Source organism: Syngnathus leptorhynchus, chromosome 8 (assembly GCF_054491065.1).
Source record: "Syngnathus leptorhynchus isolate UIUO chromosome 8, UIUO_Slep, whole genome shotgun sequence".
Classification (NCBI taxonomy): Eukaryota; Metazoa; Chordata; class Actinopteri; order Syngnathiformes; family Syngnathidae; genus Syngnathus; species Syngnathus leptorhynchus.
Genome location: NC_141202.1, coordinates 7,176,202 through 7,196,097, shown reverse-complemented (window position 1 = coordinate 7,196,097; position 19,896 = coordinate 7,176,202). Strand labels below are relative to the sequence as shown.

Sequence of the window (19,896 nt, the reverse complement as noted above, 5' to 3'; positions counted from 1 at the left end):
CCAGTTTATAAATGTTTTGGGTCCTAAATACACGAAAGACATGTTTATGAACTCAATAGGGCTCTGTGGTCTGCAGACTTGGGTCAATAAGTGGAGGTCAGAGTTCACAGAAAATTGAAGTAGCTGCCAACAGACCTGAAGTCAGTGTAAAGGCTATTAAAGTTTGTAGGAGATGCTGCCCCAGTGGGCAAGAAAACAAACAAACAAACAAACAAACAAACAAACAAACAAACAAACAAACAAACAAACAAACAAACAAACAAACAAACAAACAAACAAATAAATAAGACAAGCCATAACGATGGATATAAGAATGACAGTCTTGCATTTAGAAAAAAAAATAACTCACTTTATTATGACAACTGAAATCGATAAGGAAACATCGACTGAAAAAGCATTCTAGGGATCAAATGGTCATCAGTGATACAGTAGATGTCTACAATATAATTCAAACTAGGGAACAGCAATTGGCTCATCACCGTCAAGTCAAAAATCAATCTGAGAAAATTGGGGCATCGAGGGTAACTCGGACCACTTGGGGAAATCTACAGGATATATGGTCTTTTGATGCTAACCGTGCTATTTGCTGGAGTTGTACAAGTAGCAATGTCATATTTGGAATCTACACGTCACTTAAAGTGCTATCTTGCTCCCTGGATTCTTTGAAAATACAAATAAGGAAACAATTCCAAATCCATGTCTTGGCTTTAAAATCCAGTCATTTCAAGATAATTGGCACTTTCACAGGGTGCTAAAAAAAGGCCCGTTTGTTTGTAATAAATTCATTTGACCCATAAATACTGCTTTGACTCTTATGTACAACATTATCTTTTTAAAATGGAGAACAGTTTTTATTATAAATATCTGAATTAAAGTGGAAGGAATATCTTAACATTTATTTCAAAGAGTTAGCAGAAGAAACTATTGCACTTTGATCCCAGTCTACAAGAGAGGCTTCCTAAACACACTGACTCAAATCTGACGTAACGCTTACTAATAGTCCTTTGAGCCCCGGCTGCCAACTTGTACATCTAAATTGGCAACATTCTGAAGAAGGATGTTGTCATCTCTGCAAACACCTTATGCAATTATCTGTACTTTCTTAAATTCGCTGAAATGTTCTTATTTTCCTGCAAATTTGACCAGAAATGGACTAACTGAAATTAAATGGTTCTGAACAAATTCCATGATGTTATTTTTGGTAAGTATTTGCTTGCGTATAAACAGCAGTACAGGACAGGTGGTTTGAATACCACAAGTACTGATTTTATGGAATCTTCCCTCAAAGACTCCTTCAGGCAAAGAGATCATTTAAAGTATTCTAAGAATTGTGCATGAAACCCGTTTGTTTACTTTAGTGGTTGTCAGATTTTAGTGTGAAATTCCTAATCATGAAATAAAACTTGTTAGAAGAGGTGAGAATGTCATTATTACAGGACATCTTAATAAATGAAACGACAGAAACTATACATATTCTTTTAAAGAAGTCATAATGAAGAACATTGAAACAAAAATAGGTTATTCATGTTTTTGTGTACAATTTGGACCTGAGAAGTAACTAAAGCTGTCAAATTTATGTAGAGTATCGAATGGCACAAATGAATTTAAATACACAAGTAAAGTGCAGGTACCTCAACATTGTACCCCTACCTATAATCCCATCACTTTCCAACACTGGTTCGTTCGTTTGTTTGTTTGTTTGAAGGTTTGAAGTGCTGAAGTCATTCATGTGACTGGTCAAAACCAGAAGGGAACAGAGGGTAGCCACCGATTTAAAATTGATGCGATCCCATTTCCACCTGATATTTATTTGGGTGTAAGCACAATGCCAGCAATCTCAGATCCACATTCAGATCTCAAAATAAAATCAGGTGGAAAGAGTGGAAACGCATTCAGTTGACTTTTGTCTTTCCTGAAATTCTTGTCCATTTCCTTGCCATGGTGTTAAAGGAAATACAGTTTATTACTGCAACGCTGTTCTTTTTTTTTCGAGCTCCAAATTGACAGGGATGTTACTCACAAACAGAAAAAAAAAGTTTGATTACCTAAAGCAAAGGTGATCAATAGCAGACTGCAGCCCCAATCTGGACCTGGTAGTCTTTCTATATGAAGTCAAATTTTGACAAATACTCTCAGGGGCTACTATTATTATTTGTTTTAATTTCTTCGATTTTAGGCACTTTAGGCAATATGTAAGCAATATGTAAGACTTATTTGAGAAGAATTAAAATTGTCTTTCCAGTTCTGTGTGGAAAACCAACATTACAGAATACATTTTCCTGAATTGGACCTTTTTAGAGTAAGGCCCCTGATATAAGCAAAAGGTCAAACTAATCATCAAAGGTCTGAGCTGTAAGTTGTATTCGCATGGGAGTAGTGTTTCTCAAAATAAGAACAATTATCATTTATAATAATACTATAACTATTGTAGTTTGATTTTATTTTTAGCTCAAACTTTCTTTCGCGGGTTAGTCTAGTCTACTTTTGATGCTTCCGGATTTACCAAGCTCACTGTATAAAATATCATCAAACGTCTTGAACAATAAAGATCAAGGCTGTCATAATAAATAAACTGCAGTTATCTTTTAAAAACACAGCCAATGGACAAGAATAGCTGACTTGAGATACTGGAATCCTTCATCTAAAATTTTGGTGATCACATCTGTGATAGGCACTTCTATCTATCTACCAACATTGAGTAAAACAAACAGTAGCTGCTCTGTGGCTTCACTCGTATCCCAGTCCAAAAACAAGCAGTTGTACCTTTTTTTTCATGTCGATGGCCCAGGCCAGCAGTGTAAGTGTGCTTTAGAGATCCATGAACAGACAGGAGAGAAGAGGACAGTACTGATTGAACTAACCTATTCCCCCACCAGGAGCAGCGTGAGGAAGCAATAAATTGAGCAACGCAGACAAACACTATCATACACACCAACCAACACCCCCCGGCTCAACAGGACAGCTCGCTTCGGGTCAAATTTGGGAGGGGGGGGGGGATTGTAATGTTTAAAGGCGCATAACACAATAAAGTCACAGTGTGATTCCAGTCTGCGGTTTGTTTGTTTTCCAAAATCACACATTTCTTCCATTCATTTCTGTCTTCATATTCCACCATCATAACCTTAATTATGCAGTCCCTTGAATGAGGTGCCAAATATTTATACTGCTAGTACATAATTCACTATTATGTAGACATCCATACTGTAGGGAAATCCGCAATTCCGATCGAGCAGTATCTTCTCCTATGACAAACGATTCTAGTTGACTATGGCACTGAATTACAAGTACATTCTTTAGTGGCATTAAAAGAGGGAATTGGTTCCCATAGAAGTGAAGACATCTTCAGTAATGAGCGGCTTGTCGACACAGATGTCTGCTTAAGCATGTCCGCAGTATTTAATTGGAGCTGTCAACCTTGTCCTACAGCAGAGTCTGCGCAAAGATGTGATTCCACACAGACTTGTTTGTAGGCAGTGTCAAGGGTTATGAGGGTATTTCATGGTTTCAAGGCAAAATGACTTTGCATTCAAAAGTTCTTTGCAAAACCTCTCTGAATTGACCACGTACGTTTGCTATTATTTTCACCTTTTGGGTTTAACTGTCCACAACTTGATGTGGAAGAGTGACAGAAGAACCATTTAGAAAGGAACCTTGTTTGTCTCGTCCCTTGAGGAAATAAGTGAGCAGCTCTCCCTTTCCTTTCACAAATATAGGACCCCTCCTCACAAAGCGGAAGCCATACTCTTTGAGAATCTTGTAGCAATCCTCCACCACCTAAAGAGAAACACACAAGAATTTACCGTTATGCAGATTTAGCAACAGCGCTGTGTGCTATTTGCAAATCTCATCCAATATATTTCTTACATTTATTCATATTTGCCATCATAATAATCATGTGATTTTCTTTCTAAAATATTCAATTCCAGCCTCAGGTCTTTTTTTACAATGGTGTTACACGCCTAGCATGACTTTTCCTGAGTAGTTTCTTCCATGTGCCTTTGCGGGCCCTTGTCAATCTGTATCAGACTGGATGAGGAAGTTGGATCACAGCCACTTTCACATCCCTCCGGAATTGTTCCATCAAGTCTGATCTCTGGCTGGGACAAGGGCACTTAAGGCCACTCAGACTTCTTAAGTCAGTCCTTTCTTAACTTGGCTGGAATATTGTATGAGGACATTTGCCATGGTCCGGGGGTCCACAGCACTGTTCTGGAGCAAGTTTACCTCAAGGACCTAAATGTACATTGCTACATATTTTTTTGCAAAAATGATTCTGCTACTTAACTGCAAGGATGTTATTAAACGCACTCTTACCTCAAGCCAGATTTTAAGGTTGGCTGCATTAGACCAGATGAGGCACATTTTGGCAAAGTTCAAATTGAGACGTTGTCACAGTGTTGGAAGCAACTATTCTTCCATACAATAATTTCCATTTTTATACATTCTCAGACAAATGAATTCCATACTTTCCACATTTGGGTAGGAACCGTGCCATTCCCTTTTGTCTACCCCAGGGAATTTAAGCACACTTGAGTCCCTTGAAAGGTGCCACCGCTACTGTATGTAAAATTCAAGCTTTTGTAATTAAAAAGTGTAACATGCAAATGGAGAAAAAGTGAAATTGGGAAAGGAGATACTTTCAGTATTCTGATTTAAAATGGAATATGGATTCCCAAATAAATGCCTCCTTAAATAGTAGGAGAACTTGATCACAATATAACAAATAAAAAAATCCTGATTTAAACGATGCTTTAAGAATAGGGAAGGAAAAGAAGAGCTTTTCCTAAAAGATAGGTGGCAAACATGTTTTGTAAAGTCAAATTTAGGAATACGTGAATTTGACAAAGAGGCAAAAACTGTTGCTTTACCTGAATGTTTCCCATCACCCCTGTGGACTCCATACGACTGGCAACATTCACTGTGTTTCCCCAGATGTCATAGTGAGGTTTGCGTGCGCCAATAACACCTGCTAAAACTCCTCCCTTATTCAGACCTAATGGAGATAGAGCATTGATAAATATAAAGAAGCATAAGTAATTAGGTAATGCCACTTAGAAATGAGTAGATTCAGAATCATACTTTGATCTATACTTTCCTTTTTTTTTTGTTTCTTCCTACAACTGGATTTCATTTTTCTATTCAGATATGGTCGTAAAATGAACTTATGTGCTGTCTTTGTACGTATATGGGTCATCAAACAGCCAACCCTTTTTTGCACACGGCACTACTTAATCAGAAGACTTCAGAGATCTGGTAATATATTTTGAAGTAGTCAAGTCAAGCTCAGCTATGTACGTTATACAACCAAACCCAGAAAGCAGGTTAATTTTTTAAAAATAATTATACAGTTCTGCATGTGCCTATGCCAAATTGGGACACATGATGGCAATCTTTCTTTGATAAATACTTTACTTATAACAGTGGACTCCCACTTCTCAAAGGGGATAGGCACCCGGGTGGCCCGCAAATACCACACATTGAATTGAAATTTGAAAATTGAAACCCACCTAAAATGCAGAGAAAAAAAATCCTCAACAAACTTTGCAAAACAGTCATGATCGATTTTCCATGAAAAATGGGAGGTGGGGTGTAGGGAATATTTAAATTCACGGGTGCTGAACCGCAAGTATTGGAGGATCCACTGTATATTAAAAATACAAATTGCATACGAAAGCAGCTAAATCAAAAAGACGTACCGATTCGTAGCATGAAGTTATTGAATGACTGGTAGTTTATGTTCATAAGCGTAACCTTCATGGCTAGGGCAAAGTCTGCCAGGTCTGCCAGATGCTGCCAGCGCTCTCTGTCAGACTGTTCCTCCTTCTGCCGAACAAAGTTCAGTTAGGTATAAAAAATTTTGGTGATCACTTACATGAACCAAAAACCACCAAAGTGAAGTGACCGTTCTGACCTTCATACAGTTGTACCCATTGTTGACATCAGGAGTAACACCTGATGCGGCCATGTAGGTGCTTCCGATGGTCTTGATTTTTGTGATGCAGCGAAACTGAGGCTCGTCCAACAACTGTAATGGGTACAAATCAAAACGATGAGCTCCATCCGACACAGCTATTTTACTTCTAACCAAACCAATAATAGCAGATACCCTAATTCAACTGACCATGACCTGAGGCAAGAATCGTTTATTTTCCTTTTTGCAGTCCCATAACCAGTCATGAAAGCGTCATTCACAATTTGTCAACTTCTTATTACATTATATCACGAGGGTCATTTTTTTGTGGACAATAAAGAGATGAGGCAAGAATATGTGAAAGGTTAATTTTAGGCATAGCTGGATATGTGCGTAGCATAACAAACAACCAGGAGACAGGCTAGGCGTGTTTCTGTCAGTCGTCAGTGAAATGAGGACCGACTTACACTGTCAAAGTCTGAGATGATCTCGTTGAGGAAGCGTAAGCATTCGATGCCTCCATTATTGATGCTCTCCTCTGTGTAGAAGTCGGAGAAGTTTGGGATGGATGCAAACATGACTCCAATTTCATCGTACGATTGACTGTACAACTCCTAAAACACATCAAGTTAACACAAGATTTTAATTTTTGACATTTCTCATATGCAGGACGCATGTATTCTGGCAGAATGAAGGATGAAGTGGAATAACAGACCAGCATTGTGTCAATGTAAGAACTTTACCTCATCTCTTTTCTTAGAGCCCAGAAAGTGCCGAGCAACATGTTCAGGAAGCATGTTGGTCACTAATGCTTCATTCCATCGTCTCATCTCATATACCTTCTCTTTCTGCTCATGAACCTCAAGCTTCCACAGGAATAGGGTCCGAGCAAGCTTCTCCACCTTATATCGCATTAGATTTATTTTTAATGATTTCACAAGGAAACAGTCATATGCATAAAAGAACATGCAATACATCGATATGACTGACAGACATTTTGAGAAAATGCAATATATCATGTGCCATACTGTGCATACTGTGAATAATGTCAACTTACATGTCGGGAGAAATAATAAAAGCTGACCATCATAGTGAAGATCATAATTGTCATTGTCAACTTGGATGGCACTAAATAGGACCTGAGGAGAAAAACATTAGTTAAAATAATCAAACTTACAAAATCTATTATAAAATGTGTGAGCGTGTTTAGCAGCGACTTTGATGGACAAAGAAAGCAAAATCTACTAAAATATATGCATGATTTTTTTTAATTTCCCCTTCACCTGTAATCCTGAAAGCGCGCCATGTCATAGCGGTCAAAGATGTTTCTCCAGCTGTATATATTGACAACACCAGTCGCCACTGTGATGAGCAGCATCAGTGTGAGCTTGACCATGTGACTAACTTGAACCAACATGGTGGTAGCCATAAGCGCCAGTACAGCAATGTAGCTATAATACTTGGGGTTGTTCAAACAACCTTCAGAATGGGACGCAATTGAGGTGCTGACTGAAATAGGACCTTGAGGCAAGCAGCTTAGCTGGAAGAGGGACAGAAATGAGTAATGAGCTCAGGAATTATTCACTTCAGGGTTATGATATAATGCAGCGCTCCACAATGATATCGCTTTTTGATGGGACAAACTGTATACAAATCTCACCATATCAACAATGTCAGCCATTGTAAGTATGAAGATAGCTGCCATGGCCCAGGTGTTACGAGCCCAGCGGGTGTGGTCAATCCAAGTTGAAAAAGCAACAAGCTTCTTAGGAAAAACCTTTAAAAAAGGAAATAAAAATAAAACAATGTTATTTTATGAAACTGATGAAAACTCTTGTGCAAATAAGCCGTACAGAAACATCAGGGCTGTACCAAAAATTCTTTCATTGAAAATGTTCTGTTCAAATGGCTTAAGAGTACATTTTCAGTTTTTGTTCCGAAGACTTTTGTCACCTAGACACCGAAATTATCTGCAGATGCGTCAGTCAGCTATTGGTCCGGGTCGGAAAGGATGCTTAGTCACAGAGGACAGCCTCCGTGGCAACCTTGGGTCACGAAAGCATTTTTTTTCCCTTTTCCTTTTTGAAATGTTTTTCAGGTATTCTAATTTATTTCTCTGTTTTGGTTTTTTGGTTTTCATTTCAGTACATCACTCCAAAATACCCTCATAAATCAATTGTTAAGTGTGGCAGGTGTAGGAAATTCTATTTCTGTTTCCATTTGATGTAATCTTGATCTTGACAGAAGAACTTGGAACACTATTAACAGTGACTCATCTGTATACTCAACTCAGCACAGTCATTTAGTGACTGCTGTGAAATGCCTGAGGGCTCAGGCAATCAATTCTGCTAGAGCGAATGCATTTGAATTTCCATGGAGTAGAGGTCTGAATCAAAAGTTGTGGCAAATAACACAGACATCTTGAATGAGTGTGCTACCATATGGAAGCTTTCCTTTCAGCAAACATTTAATAAACGCAGCAACTTTATGAAATATTTACCATTGTGACAAAAAGCCAAATCGTTGATTGATTGAACAAACTCTAAAGTACTGCAGACCATAACTAACGTGAACAAGCAGGAGACCTATTATTACCATTGAGAACACTTTGCTGAGGTCCATCAAATGTGATCCAGACCCAAATCTTACTGTGGGACAAAATATATCATCTGTCTGTCAACAGGCCCATTTGTCTTGGCTGTTTTCCTAAAAACCTTTGCGGAGGAATTGATCTGCGCTTGAAGCGCAATTTTCCAACAATCGATGGGTATATCGGCTATCCGTAACCTGAAAAGACCATACTTTACTGTCTCTTATCATGAGAGGTCAAACATAATTCTATTTTCTTTGCTTAGGTGCATGTTGCATATACAAAGAAAATAAGGTGAATAAATCCCGACTTCAATGGGCTGTATTACATTTAGCTGGCTTAGCAAGTACACGAAGTACATGTTAAGGTAGCTCAGGCAATGGGTAGAGGTCTTAAAAACTTGTCAAAATCATCCTCAAATAAAAGCGTAAATGTGTTTAAACACACCCTGGGGAAGATGGCAGCCAATGAACAGATTGTCAGGATTAGGAGCAGGACTTCCCCCACTGCAAATGTGATGTAGTTTGTAATCAATCTGTTAGAAAGATCAAAATCTCATTAGGGAAGAGTCAACAAGCAAGAACATAATGGAATATCTAGCAAATTAAAAGTTCGACTCAAATAGTGAAACCCCCAAACAGTACTATTTGCAGTTGTAATTGGCAAAAGCATGTTTCTTTCTATCCAGCGCCTTTTGCTCAATTAAATGAATATATTTGAGGATCAATGCCACGGGCCTGAACAACTAACCTGGGATCTATCAGGGCCTCCGTGGCAGCAGTGAAGAGCAGCACCACGCAGGAGCAGCAGAAGGCAGCTCCACTCTGCTTCTCCTTCTCCACCGAGTAGCGAGTCTCCAAGTCGGGGTCAACAAACCTCAGAGAGAGACGGTTTGTTTGCTTTCCCTTCGAACTGACGAGACAAGAGAACCTCATACCAAGCATTTCATAGTGCATCACAGTATTGAATACATAACATGGACTTGCAGGTGATTTCTATTTTGCGCTGATCCTGAATCTGCCCGTTTTTTTTTTTGTCTCTAGCACATCAGATTTTTTGTGCCAACACTGTGATTCAGGAGCAAAAATCATCAGAACCAGTTAAAATAAATATATGAATGGGCTATAATTTGACAATTAGAAATGTGACTTTTTTACGTGAAACATTCCGTTTATTTGTTCTAATTAGTAAAACCTTTATTTATTATTGTACTCTGTATTCCTGTCTAGGCTCTCTGTACAAGCTAACAGAGATAACCTTTAAAATATGAAAGAAAAAAATTCAACTCACGCTTGGACAGTTTCTCGCTCCAATAGAGCCTCATTCAGCAGTTTGTTGAGCTCCTGTTCATTCTCTTGGGCATCAATCACCCTTTCAGCCAGGTCTCGCAGCCGTAGCCTTCGGCGAGGATTTGGGAAAGAGGGGTTTACCACCTGCAGTTCCACAAATCGCCATCATTATCAATGTCATTTCATTCGTCTTTCTCAAGGAGAAAGAAACACACTGGAAGTTCACGACAAAAATTAATGGAATGTATTATGCATAATGACATTGGCTCCATGATATACATACTGATAGTACATGTTTTTCTTTTTCTTTTTTTTTAAATAAAAACAATAACATTTTTGTTCCACATTTTAGTCTCTCTTTTTTTTTTTCATTGAAGCCTGTTATTCAACAGTTGTGGCATCTTATAAAATATACATACAAAAGTATGGGACTCCCAGCTGAGGACTAATATAGTTTTGTTTTTAAAACAAAACAAAAAACAGTTTTTTAAACATCTGTACTGTAGTCTGATCTGAGTGATTACGAATGTTTACCCTTGTGTCAAGTTCTTCAGGTTCCTCTGGTGTGGAGCAGGCTGTATTCACACTGCCATTACACTCTGTGGTGTTGATCAGCAGAGGGGAGTTTCCATTGGACGAAGTTACAGATAATTTCTAATGGGAAACAGTCAACAATGAAAATTTGGAATTGGCCTCACCAATTCTTGTCATTGTTTTGGAGTGGGGTTCTCCTGAATATGAGTCAATACTGTGTGTGTTCCTACTCACTACACTGTTGATGCCGTTTTTTCCCCCAGGTCCTTTGTTAACGACGACTAGGTAGGTCTCAAGTCCTCTCTCCCTCAGGTAGTCACAGCGCTCACCTCCATTCCCTGGTTCAACTTCAAACTCACCATGAAGACACTCCATGGTGGTTTGTGAGATGTGGACGCGACTAGACCACACCAAAAAACAGGATGTTATTTGAAAGGGATAGGGTAAGGGGTTTATTAGAAGGCCTGCTTTTAGAGTTGACTGCTGTGCTGATGAACCATTGTGAAAAGTAGAGTACTCTTTATTACTGATGGGTCGAGCCAACACGAGTCAACTACGATGCCTGTAGTATTTTTAAAGTCCAGCGGGTACCAGTGTCAATACAGTTTGCCAACGTGACGGGACGACAGACGACGCCTCATCACTACTGTTTATCATGCATACACTCCTGAATAATAACAAGCCACCAGTCAGGTTTTTAGTGGCTAGACATGACTCATACTTTTTAGAGAACTTGGGCGCGGCTAATCCAGCACGTTTACCAGAAGAACAATTAAAACATGAAGACTTGACACAGAGAAGTATTCCAATTGCAATCACTTAAGGTCCTCCCACTGCGAGTGTCTTAAACGTACATCCTTGAGAACCCAATTCACAATACCCCCCCCAAAAAAAAACATCATTATGAAAGCTATAACCCTATTGAATCTGCTTATGACCAAAATTTTATTTGAACAGAGTCAGTAATCTAGTTATTTTTTTAATTTATTTTTTTATGCAGTGGATGGCTAAAAACAGAAACTGCTAATGCATTTCCAAATTAAAAATCCTGGTTAGTGGAAGCTATTTGACTATTATTTATTGATCTAAATGGTGCAGATTACGGCCTTGCCTGTGATCCTCTGAGTGCCATTCTCGATTTTGAAAGGCAACTACAGTGTGTTCTTACCCTGGAATCCCTCCAGCCTCCATCTTGTTGGCTACAGTGACATCAGTGGACCACACGTCGTATTGCCAACGTTTCTGACCAAGCACACCTCCCAAGACTGTCCCGCTGTGCACTCCGACGCGCATGTCGACATCAGTTTGGGTTTTCTCACGCACATACCTAGTGTTTGTGCACACATACACTGAATTAAATCAATGCAAGGTCGACGGAGCAACAATAAAAACAAATCATTTGTCTCTCTCCCTCTTGCACGCTAATGCACTTTCTTTCATGGCTACACAAAAATCTATATTAGTCTGTTGGAGCAATCAATTTCCCACTGAGCATGTGACAGACCACCATGTAATCAGTGAATGACTTCTGGCAACTTGAACTACAGCTCTACTGTATACTCACGAGATGGCCTCAACCATGGCGAGGCCCATCATGATGGAGCAGGCAGCATGGTCCTCCCTGTAGTCTGGCAGCCCACAAATACAGTAGTAACAGTCCCCTAGGATTTTGATCCTCAGCTGGTGATATTTCTGAAAAGGTATTTGGGGTCACTTGATGATGTTGCATGATATTAGCCTCATGATTACTTTTATCAAAGTTTTAAAAATGTAAATGAATGTTTGCTAACTATTCAGTTTTACTCTGATTACTTTTACTGAGAGCAAACACTCGGTTAAAATACACCTTACAGAAACCCGGGGATTTTGTATGAATTCTAAAACTATGATCAAAAAGAATGCGAGTGGATGTGTACAAGCGGGATTTACTCACTGCAGCTAGTTTGTCAAATCGAGCAAAGAGTTCATTGAGCAGCTTGACCAGCTCCTGAGCGCTGCATGATGATGACAGCTGGGTAAAACCCACAATGTCTGCAAACAAAATACTGTGCAACAAGAGATCAAAACAAAGCAGTTAGTTACACATTCACTTGAAATGTGATGAAAAACTGTAGACGTCAGTGTACCGTGCAGTAGTTGATAAAATTGAAAACCTGCCGTTTGAAGCAGGGTCGGTGAAATTCACAAATTGTTTTGTTGGTTTCGCTATCATGATGGTGTTCTGCTACCATGAGTCATTTGGTAAATTATTTTTAAGTTAATTTATTTTTCACATTTGAAAAGACCAGTATTTGAAATAGTAGAATTAGTCTTATCATTTGTTGACATGTTTTGAGAATTCCACAAGAGTCATTTTACAACTAAAGCCTGGTTTTTAGATTCATGGATTCAATGGCTGACATTTTAAGGTTCCATTTGACATTACCTGACATTTTCATGTCTGTACATGTACATAGTGTTAAACTGTTGCATCTCTTTCTGACTGGGCTCCTTTTTCATGTCTTGCAGCATCTCATCGGCTATGTGTTTCGGAAGGATGGACAGTAGCAGGCGTTCCTATTAAAGAAAAAAAAAAAAAAAAAAAAAAAAAAAGAAAGGTCATGAAGGGGCAGCAGGCAGCATCAATTTTGGGATATTTTTATAGACATACTGGCTGAAAACCTTTGGATTCGAAACAGTATTTTTGGTGATGAGTCCTGGAACCTTTTTAGCACATCTCATGCCATTATGTTACACGTGTTAATGCACAATTGAGCATGCATACGCAAAAATTGAAGGAGGGAGGGACATGGAGGGTTATGTGGGGGCGCTTTGAATAGGAATCAAAAATTCACAGTGGAGCAGCTCAGAAACAATTAACTGATCAGGTTGGCTGCATGATTACATATATAGCATCCAAGGAGGCTAATTGTCATGGTAACAGACAATACAACAGACTCCACTCCTTGATTGGTTGGTGGCTCTCATCTGCCAGCAGCCTCAGCGTCTCATTCTGAAGATGATGAACTGTAATTAAGTCGTCAAATTGGATGGCAATTTTTTTCAGGAATGGTAAATTATTCTGACGGAGATAGCAAAGTCTGACGCATCCAACTGATTTTGAGGATGTTGGTTCGCCAGCACATTCTTTGAGCAATTAACCAAAGTAAGCCCTAGTTGTTGTTTTTTTTACTGTTTGTGATCAATTAAAGATAAATACTGACAATGCTAAACATCCTAAAGTCTTACAAATCAAGTCAAGCAACAACAACAACATAAAGAAGAAGGCTAGAAATGCCTTTTGAATCTTTATCTTCAAAATGTACAATTTTTAACATCATAAAATATTTAGACAAAGCCATCTTGAATTATTTGACCTCTGACCTGTTGTTGGCTTTGCTCCTCCAGGTTGAGTTTGACTTCGAGGGATTGTCTTGCCTCAAGGAAAGCCTTTCTGTGCTTTCGGTCTGCCATGTAATATGACATGACGCCCACGGTGATAGCGCAAACATAGATCACAATATTGGCCAGAAGCTGAAAAAAACAATAGGGACAGTTTTGTGAATAGTGTTCAGTAACCTGCCTTTCATAAGAGTGCCAAATCTGCAGCTTGAAATTCTTCAAATTAATATTGGCCAGCGGTATATTCTAAAATAATATTTAAATACAGCCCTCGGCAGATCATTCAACTTGCGGCCTGCACTGTGCTTGCAGCTTTGAGATTCCCTTGTAAAATAATCATATGTCAAGAAATGGCAAATTTATCATAACCTGCCCACTCACATGCACATTGCACTGAGCCCAAATGGATTATCACTCAAGCGCATATAAAGGGAGAATCTTGGATCAAGGCGTAACTTTAAACACAGATTTGATTGGAGAGAAAGGTTTTATAGAATAAACTGTAGACTTTTTTTTTATTCTCACTGTAACTTACACGATATGAGGAATGGGACTGCCTCGTTAATGTCACAGACCTTCTTAGAGGCTCAAAATAGCAGTTCAACTTTAAATCTTTAACTTCAAGTTTTGATATATTTTTTTATTTGACACAAGTTGATTTTAAATTGTGCCACAGCATGTACATAGTAGTGTGCTATAATATTTTTGTATCATATATATATTTTTTTATCATTGTGATGTGACAGTAATGGAATTAAAAATTGGATTAAGTTAAGTAATTCTCCACTGAAGGCCCAAGTAACAAATGCACAAATTGAATACAATCTTCATTATTAAACAGGGCCTGACCGGAATGCCATTCCTGAAAGTCGGTGATGATTAGCATTAATTTGTCTGAACTTCCAGAGACATAATAAAAATATTGTTTTCTTTCCAGATATAAATAAAGAAATAATGGCTAGTAAAACAAATTAAAAAAAAATCACTAGCTAAATGGAGCTGTTTTACAAGTGAGACATTCTGGTTCATTCTGCATGTCCATTGTCAAAGAGCTATAGAACAAATTAAAAATAAATCTCTATTTTTACAACATATAAAGGGGCACTCTATCCTTACCAACATTCCAGTGGGCTCTTTTCTAGTTATGCACAAAATAATGTGAAAATAACTCGACCCATGTCTGTTTCTCAGGAGCAATTAAACACGCTAGTTGCTTTTTGGAAAAACAGTCGCTAGAGGGGTTGGAAAAATCATTAAATATAGTGACCAAATCATTAAACTGGCAACACTGATTACATTTGTGAATGAGCTACTCTCTGCCTGCAGCCATGTTGTCAGTGCAAGCAGTACAGATTAGAGGGAAGCTCTTATAACTAAAGAAGCAGATGGGGGGTGGAGGAATCAATTCACAAAACTAATTGTCTTGACAAATTAATGAATTGATAAAATTGATTTATCCTCCAGCCTTGCATCCCTCGGGCACCACAACACCTGTTCATTACCACATTGAGAGAGAGAGAGGAAAAAAAAAAAGCATTCATCCATGTGAACAGCTTAACACAATGTCAAAGTTGGGTAAAATCCACCCAAACACAGCAATGACACGTTTGATGATGTAACCTTAAAATAAGGGAACAACAAGGGCGGGAAATGCCTTCTAATAGTAAAATTATTTGACTTTTAGCAGTGCCAGTGAGAGAACAATGAATATGAATGAATGAATAGGAACCCCAATGCTCAGTGATGACATGACTTTGGTGACTATAACAGCAAATCTTCTATCGTTGTTTTCAAACATTAAAAACTGCAATAAACAACATACAAAACTATCATTTGGAATTTCCAAATTCAGACTTCCCTACTACTACTACTAATAATAATAGAGTAAAATTTGTAATATTTTTAGCTGTCTTTGTTTGTACTATTTCCGACCATAACATGCTGGGTTGTATGAGTTTTGACAGCTATACAATAAGTTTCAAAATCCAATTGTATCTTTGAGCTATTTTTTTCCTGTTGTAAATCAATTTAGATGTGCTAAAGGGGCTCTATGATTTTTTTGGTTGTTAAATTTATTTCATGACAAAGCAGACCATTTTAGATTAAATCTAAAATGAAGCACATAGAAGACTGAATCTGATCATGACCTTTTTTAACAGAATATAATTGTCGCACTTGAGCTTAGATCATATCTCCGACTAGGAAGGGATACAAGTTTTATCAAAACTTTGCTTTGGAAAACAATCTCAGGAGGTGGCCATTTTGCCAATTGTGCTCCACTGAAGATGACGTCACAGTTGGTCAGGGCTCAGTTTCGGAAAACTGGTGAGCTGGAAAAAAGTTAATTAATTCATATGTATTTTCTAAAATTAATTATCCAATCAATCTGTCATCTATTTTTTTTTTGCTTAATATCGACATCAGCCTATGGATCAGACCCTCCTAGGAAAAACCCAAATATGTGCCTTTTAGGAAAACACCTTATTAGCCAATGAGCATTTGTAGGGGTGCAAGTACATATTTATCATCAGCCTTGTGATTCTGTTGCTTATTTCATTTTTATCCAATGTGTTTCTTTACTATACAAAGTTGTATTTCAAAGGGTTGTATATGTTGAACCTTAAGAGCAGTAAAACAAGACTAAAAATACATCTGCAACATTTGTTTGGTGCGTCATTATTTGTATAATCAGCTCAGACTGGTTTTAATTTTCTTATGACCAGTTTGTGCAGTAAAACAAACAGGCCTGTCACGGGAAGCTCGCTATTGAACAAAGACTTCTTTAAAAGTACAGATAAAAAGGGTGGTATTATCCGATTTTACTTTTCATTGGTACACACTTTCAAAATTCAGCTATTTGTGCCATAATTCTTAAAGCATGTTAAAGTTCAATACTATAAAGTCTGTATTTTTTTCTTCTTAAATTCTTAAAAACTGTTGCCTCCTACGAGAGGTGTCTTTACTTTAATTTTAATTCTAGAGGCTATATTTTTTTTAACAATGAGCAAACTGGCGCTCTGAGTTGTTTACAATTTTCATCCCTTGCCAAGTCTCACCTGTCTTCCAAGAGCTGCCCCCTGGATGTCCTCCTGTTGCTGCTGGGCGATGGTGACGCCCAGAACGAGGGTGTGAACCCCGCAGGTGACCGTCGTGATGAGCACGATGGGAGTCAACCTCAAAGGCAGAGTCAGGAAAAAGGAGAAGCTGAAGAAAGCCTGCCAGCCCACTGTGTCACTAGCCTGGTGAAAGCGGGCATAATTCAAACCCAGGTAGCAGAATATTTGGGCCGCTATCAGCACCCACAGGGCATAGGGTACAACCCGCCTTGAGATGCGATCTGGCAGCAGCCCAAAGCGACAAAGCAGGTAGAGGACAATGTCTGCTAGCAGCCCCATGGACGCCACTAGGACGGAGGCCAGTTTGTCACTGGTGTAGACCACCGCACACATGACAATAACGTAGCTGTCGAAGAGAGCCGCAAACACAACCAGCACCAGCAAGGTTTCGTGTCTTTGACGCCTGAAGTAGGTCTGGTAGAGGTTCTCCAGGGACTCCGGTGCAAAGGTGAGGAGCATAAAACGGGGCAGGCAAAGGCAGCATCCCGAGCTCCTCACCGTGACCTCGTGTGTTCGTCCGACAACCTGCCCTGGGTCGGAGGGCAAAGTCACTGAACAGTCCGCGGAATACTCAGCAGAGTACTCGGGCTCAGAGAAGGCTCGGTTCCGAGGCATGGTGAAGGTTAACTGTTGGAGCTTCCTTGTCTGCTTTTGCTGATTTCTTTCCAACTTGAGACCTGATGGTCTTCACGTAGGCGTTTTGTCAAAGTCTTGAATGCTTCACCAGCTGACCCCTACATCCCCCTTGGATTCCAGAAGTGTACGAAATTCCTTCCGTGTGTTGATTGTCTTATCGGACTGACACTAGAAAGGCATACACTTACATTGCTGCATTTGGGCTCACTCCATCGAATGCTGTCGTTTGGCTCAGTCCTCTGTCATATCCACAAACTGGGCACGCCTCTTCAGCAACATGATCCAGAGATTGTCTTTTCTCCCCCCCCCCCTCACTCAGCATCAGCAATGTGACTGGTTCACAGTCTCATTTCCATAGTGGCTCTCCACAATAATGCACACAGTCTGAGTGACTGTACTGAAGTTGAGATCCCCTGGGGAGATGTTTCCATGAGCCCCCATCACCATCCTTCCACTGGCATAGACAGTATGTTGCATGTTGGCCTTCCATAGTCACACTTCATATCCTAAAAGAAATGGGAAGACATGAAGGGGAGATATACAATTAAACAGTCAAACTCATCATCAGAATGACTATGCATGATCTTGTATGCAAATTGTTGGAGGTACTGTTCCTGGATATATATCATGGAAGGTGAACATTTGGTTCATGTTAGAATCTGTATTGAGGGCAAAACAGAATCGTAAAGCATTTTGTCATCATTCAAGGTCCAGGCCCTGTGCTGTGGGCCTACGTACCTGACTGACTGACATGACAACATGTTGCGCGGAGCCATACGGACAGTTCTTAAATGCACTTCCACTTTTTTTTTTTTTTTTTTGCGTTGTACAAACATTGAGCATCGCCATAATAATCTGCGTCCAAGCGGCCGTACTGAGATCTGGTGTTTATCTTTGCCGTCTGGCAATCCTCTTTCCACTGATGTTGCAGCATTTGGGAGTTTAAGAATGTATAAACTATTTCTGAGATGGCTATGTTTAGTTTACCTTGTCCTTCTGCGTCCCGATTTAGTATTTTATCGCGGTAATTGTAATTTCCTACCTCAATTGACAGCTGATATTTTGTGACCATTCTCCCAGATGTCGTGAAATTCTTCACTGATGCATTTTACCTACCTTAACGTAGATCCAGATTTCGGGTGCTATCCTTACTATTTGAATCTAGACGTGGGTGTCGTCGGCAGAAATCACAACAGCCTTTACATTTTTTAGTCCCCGTCTGCAGAGAATAAATAAGTACAGTAGAAAAAAGTAGCCTCAGCATGAATTCATTTGTTGTGCGTGTTTTTTTTTTTTTCTTTCTCCCTGGTTGGGTGTTTTCCGCAGAAGATACAGCTTCGTCACGAACTGTAAACACCACGAACACAATTTCCGGTCTTTTATGTTGAAATAAAATGTGTGTTGACTAAACTAGGACATTGGCAACATAGCAAATAAAATAATTCTGTCACATAATTGTAATGATACAAGTGTGAAAAATGTTAAAAAGCTCAGCTAATGTAGAGTTACAACGCTAACATATAAAATAAACACATACAACTATAACAATCATAATTACAAATTAAAAAGCCATTCAACAAATTTATTCATACTCAAAAGTGATCATGGGACTGATTATTTTCAATATTTTAATGTAAGCCAATTCATCCATCTATCCAAATGTCTGTCAATGTATGATTAAAACAAAGTTGCATCTAGCTCTTGTTTCGAAGGAAAAGCCACGCTACTTCCGTTATAGTACTTGCATTTTCTTTCACACTTTACACAAAAATCTCCACATTTTCTCTTTCAGTATCCCCGCCCCCTTAAACAAATTAATAAGTACTGTACTGTAGTGTATCTATTTTTATTTGTTTGTTTTTCAACTGACATCTTGCAAATAAATGATGCACTCATAACCCTGCATTATCAATGTATCAATAACTTCAAACTATTTATACTGTAATTGGAAAATTAAAGATGGACATACATCAAGTAGTTTGGAAATTTATATGTGAACATTTATCACCTTGACAAAACTGTACTATTTTGAAATTATTGCATCATTCTTTTCACCTGAAATAAGATCTAAAAAGTCAGCTTCTGGGACATGTTCCTTTTGTTTATTTATATGAACACTAATCATCTCAATCATTTACTTTTCTACGTTACAAACACAAAAACAAATCATTGAGGGTATCAAAGCATCCTTATAAGAAAAGCATACAGGGGAAAAAATCCAAATGCAATCCTAACCGAATTAGACTCATAAATGTTAATGCTTCTTGATTATCTTCTGCTCATTGGGTTCTCAAAAACACATTCTCATAAACGTATAGTGTGAAAAGCAGTATGTGTAGTGTAACGGCCAAAATGTTTTTCAAACCTGCAGGAACTGCATTCAGGGAAATAAATTTTTTTTTTGTTAAGCTACAATTTGCTGCTCCAATGTCAATTGGT

At 38.7% G+C, this 19,896-nt stretch overlaps 1 protein-coding gene across 2 annotated transcripts; it reads right to left on the bottom strand.

Annotated features, from left to right (window-relative positions):
- Positions 1-332: 332 nt before the first annotated feature.
- adcy3a (adenylate cyclase 3a) lies at positions 333-19,364 on the bottom strand. Of its 2 annotated transcripts, none has more exons than XM_085917736.1 (21): positions 18,574-19,364; positions 16,762-17,963; positions 13,688-13,837; positions 12,750-12,880; positions 12,258-12,369; positions 11,889-12,016; positions 11,493-11,651; positions 10,559-10,724; positions 10,325-10,444; positions 9,792-9,934; positions 9,252-9,413; positions 8,949-9,036; positions 7,572-7,688; positions 7,195-7,451; positions 6,969-7,050; positions 6,655-6,813; positions 6,379-6,525; positions 5,912-6,025; positions 5,697-5,820; positions 4,869-4,993; positions 333-3,774 (listed from the first exon to the last, which is right to left on the bottom strand). In XM_085917736.1, exons 2-21 carry the CDS (start codon positions 17,434-17,436, stop codon positions 3,595-3,597), a joined length of 3,339 nt encoding a protein of 1,112 aa, XP_085773862.1. In that variant the 5' UTR covers positions 17,437-17,963; positions 18,574-19,364; the 3' UTR covers positions 333-3,594. The 2 variants fall into 2 exon arrangements, with proteins under 2 accessions (XP_085773862.1, XP_085773861.1); XM_085917735.1 differs by having other exon boundaries at positions 5,697-5,823; positions 18,574-19,363.
- Positions 19,365-19,896: the final 532 nt, after the last annotated feature.

Excerpts from the sequence above, each read along its gene's own strand:
- adcy3a (XM_085917735.1), bottom strand. The coding sequence starts at position 17,436 with ATGCCTCGGAACCGAGCCTTCTCTGAGCCCGAGTACTCTGCTGAGTAT. Across the intron at positions 13,838-16,761 it reads GGGCAGCTCTTGGAAGACAG|CTTCTGGCCAATATTGTGAT; the intron begins GTGAGACTTGGC and ends TGTTTTTTTCAG. Across the intron at positions 7,051-7,194 it reads GCGCGCTTTCAGGATTACAG|GTCCTATTTAGTGCCATCCA; the intron begins GTGAAGGGGAAA and ends TTTTCTCCTCAG.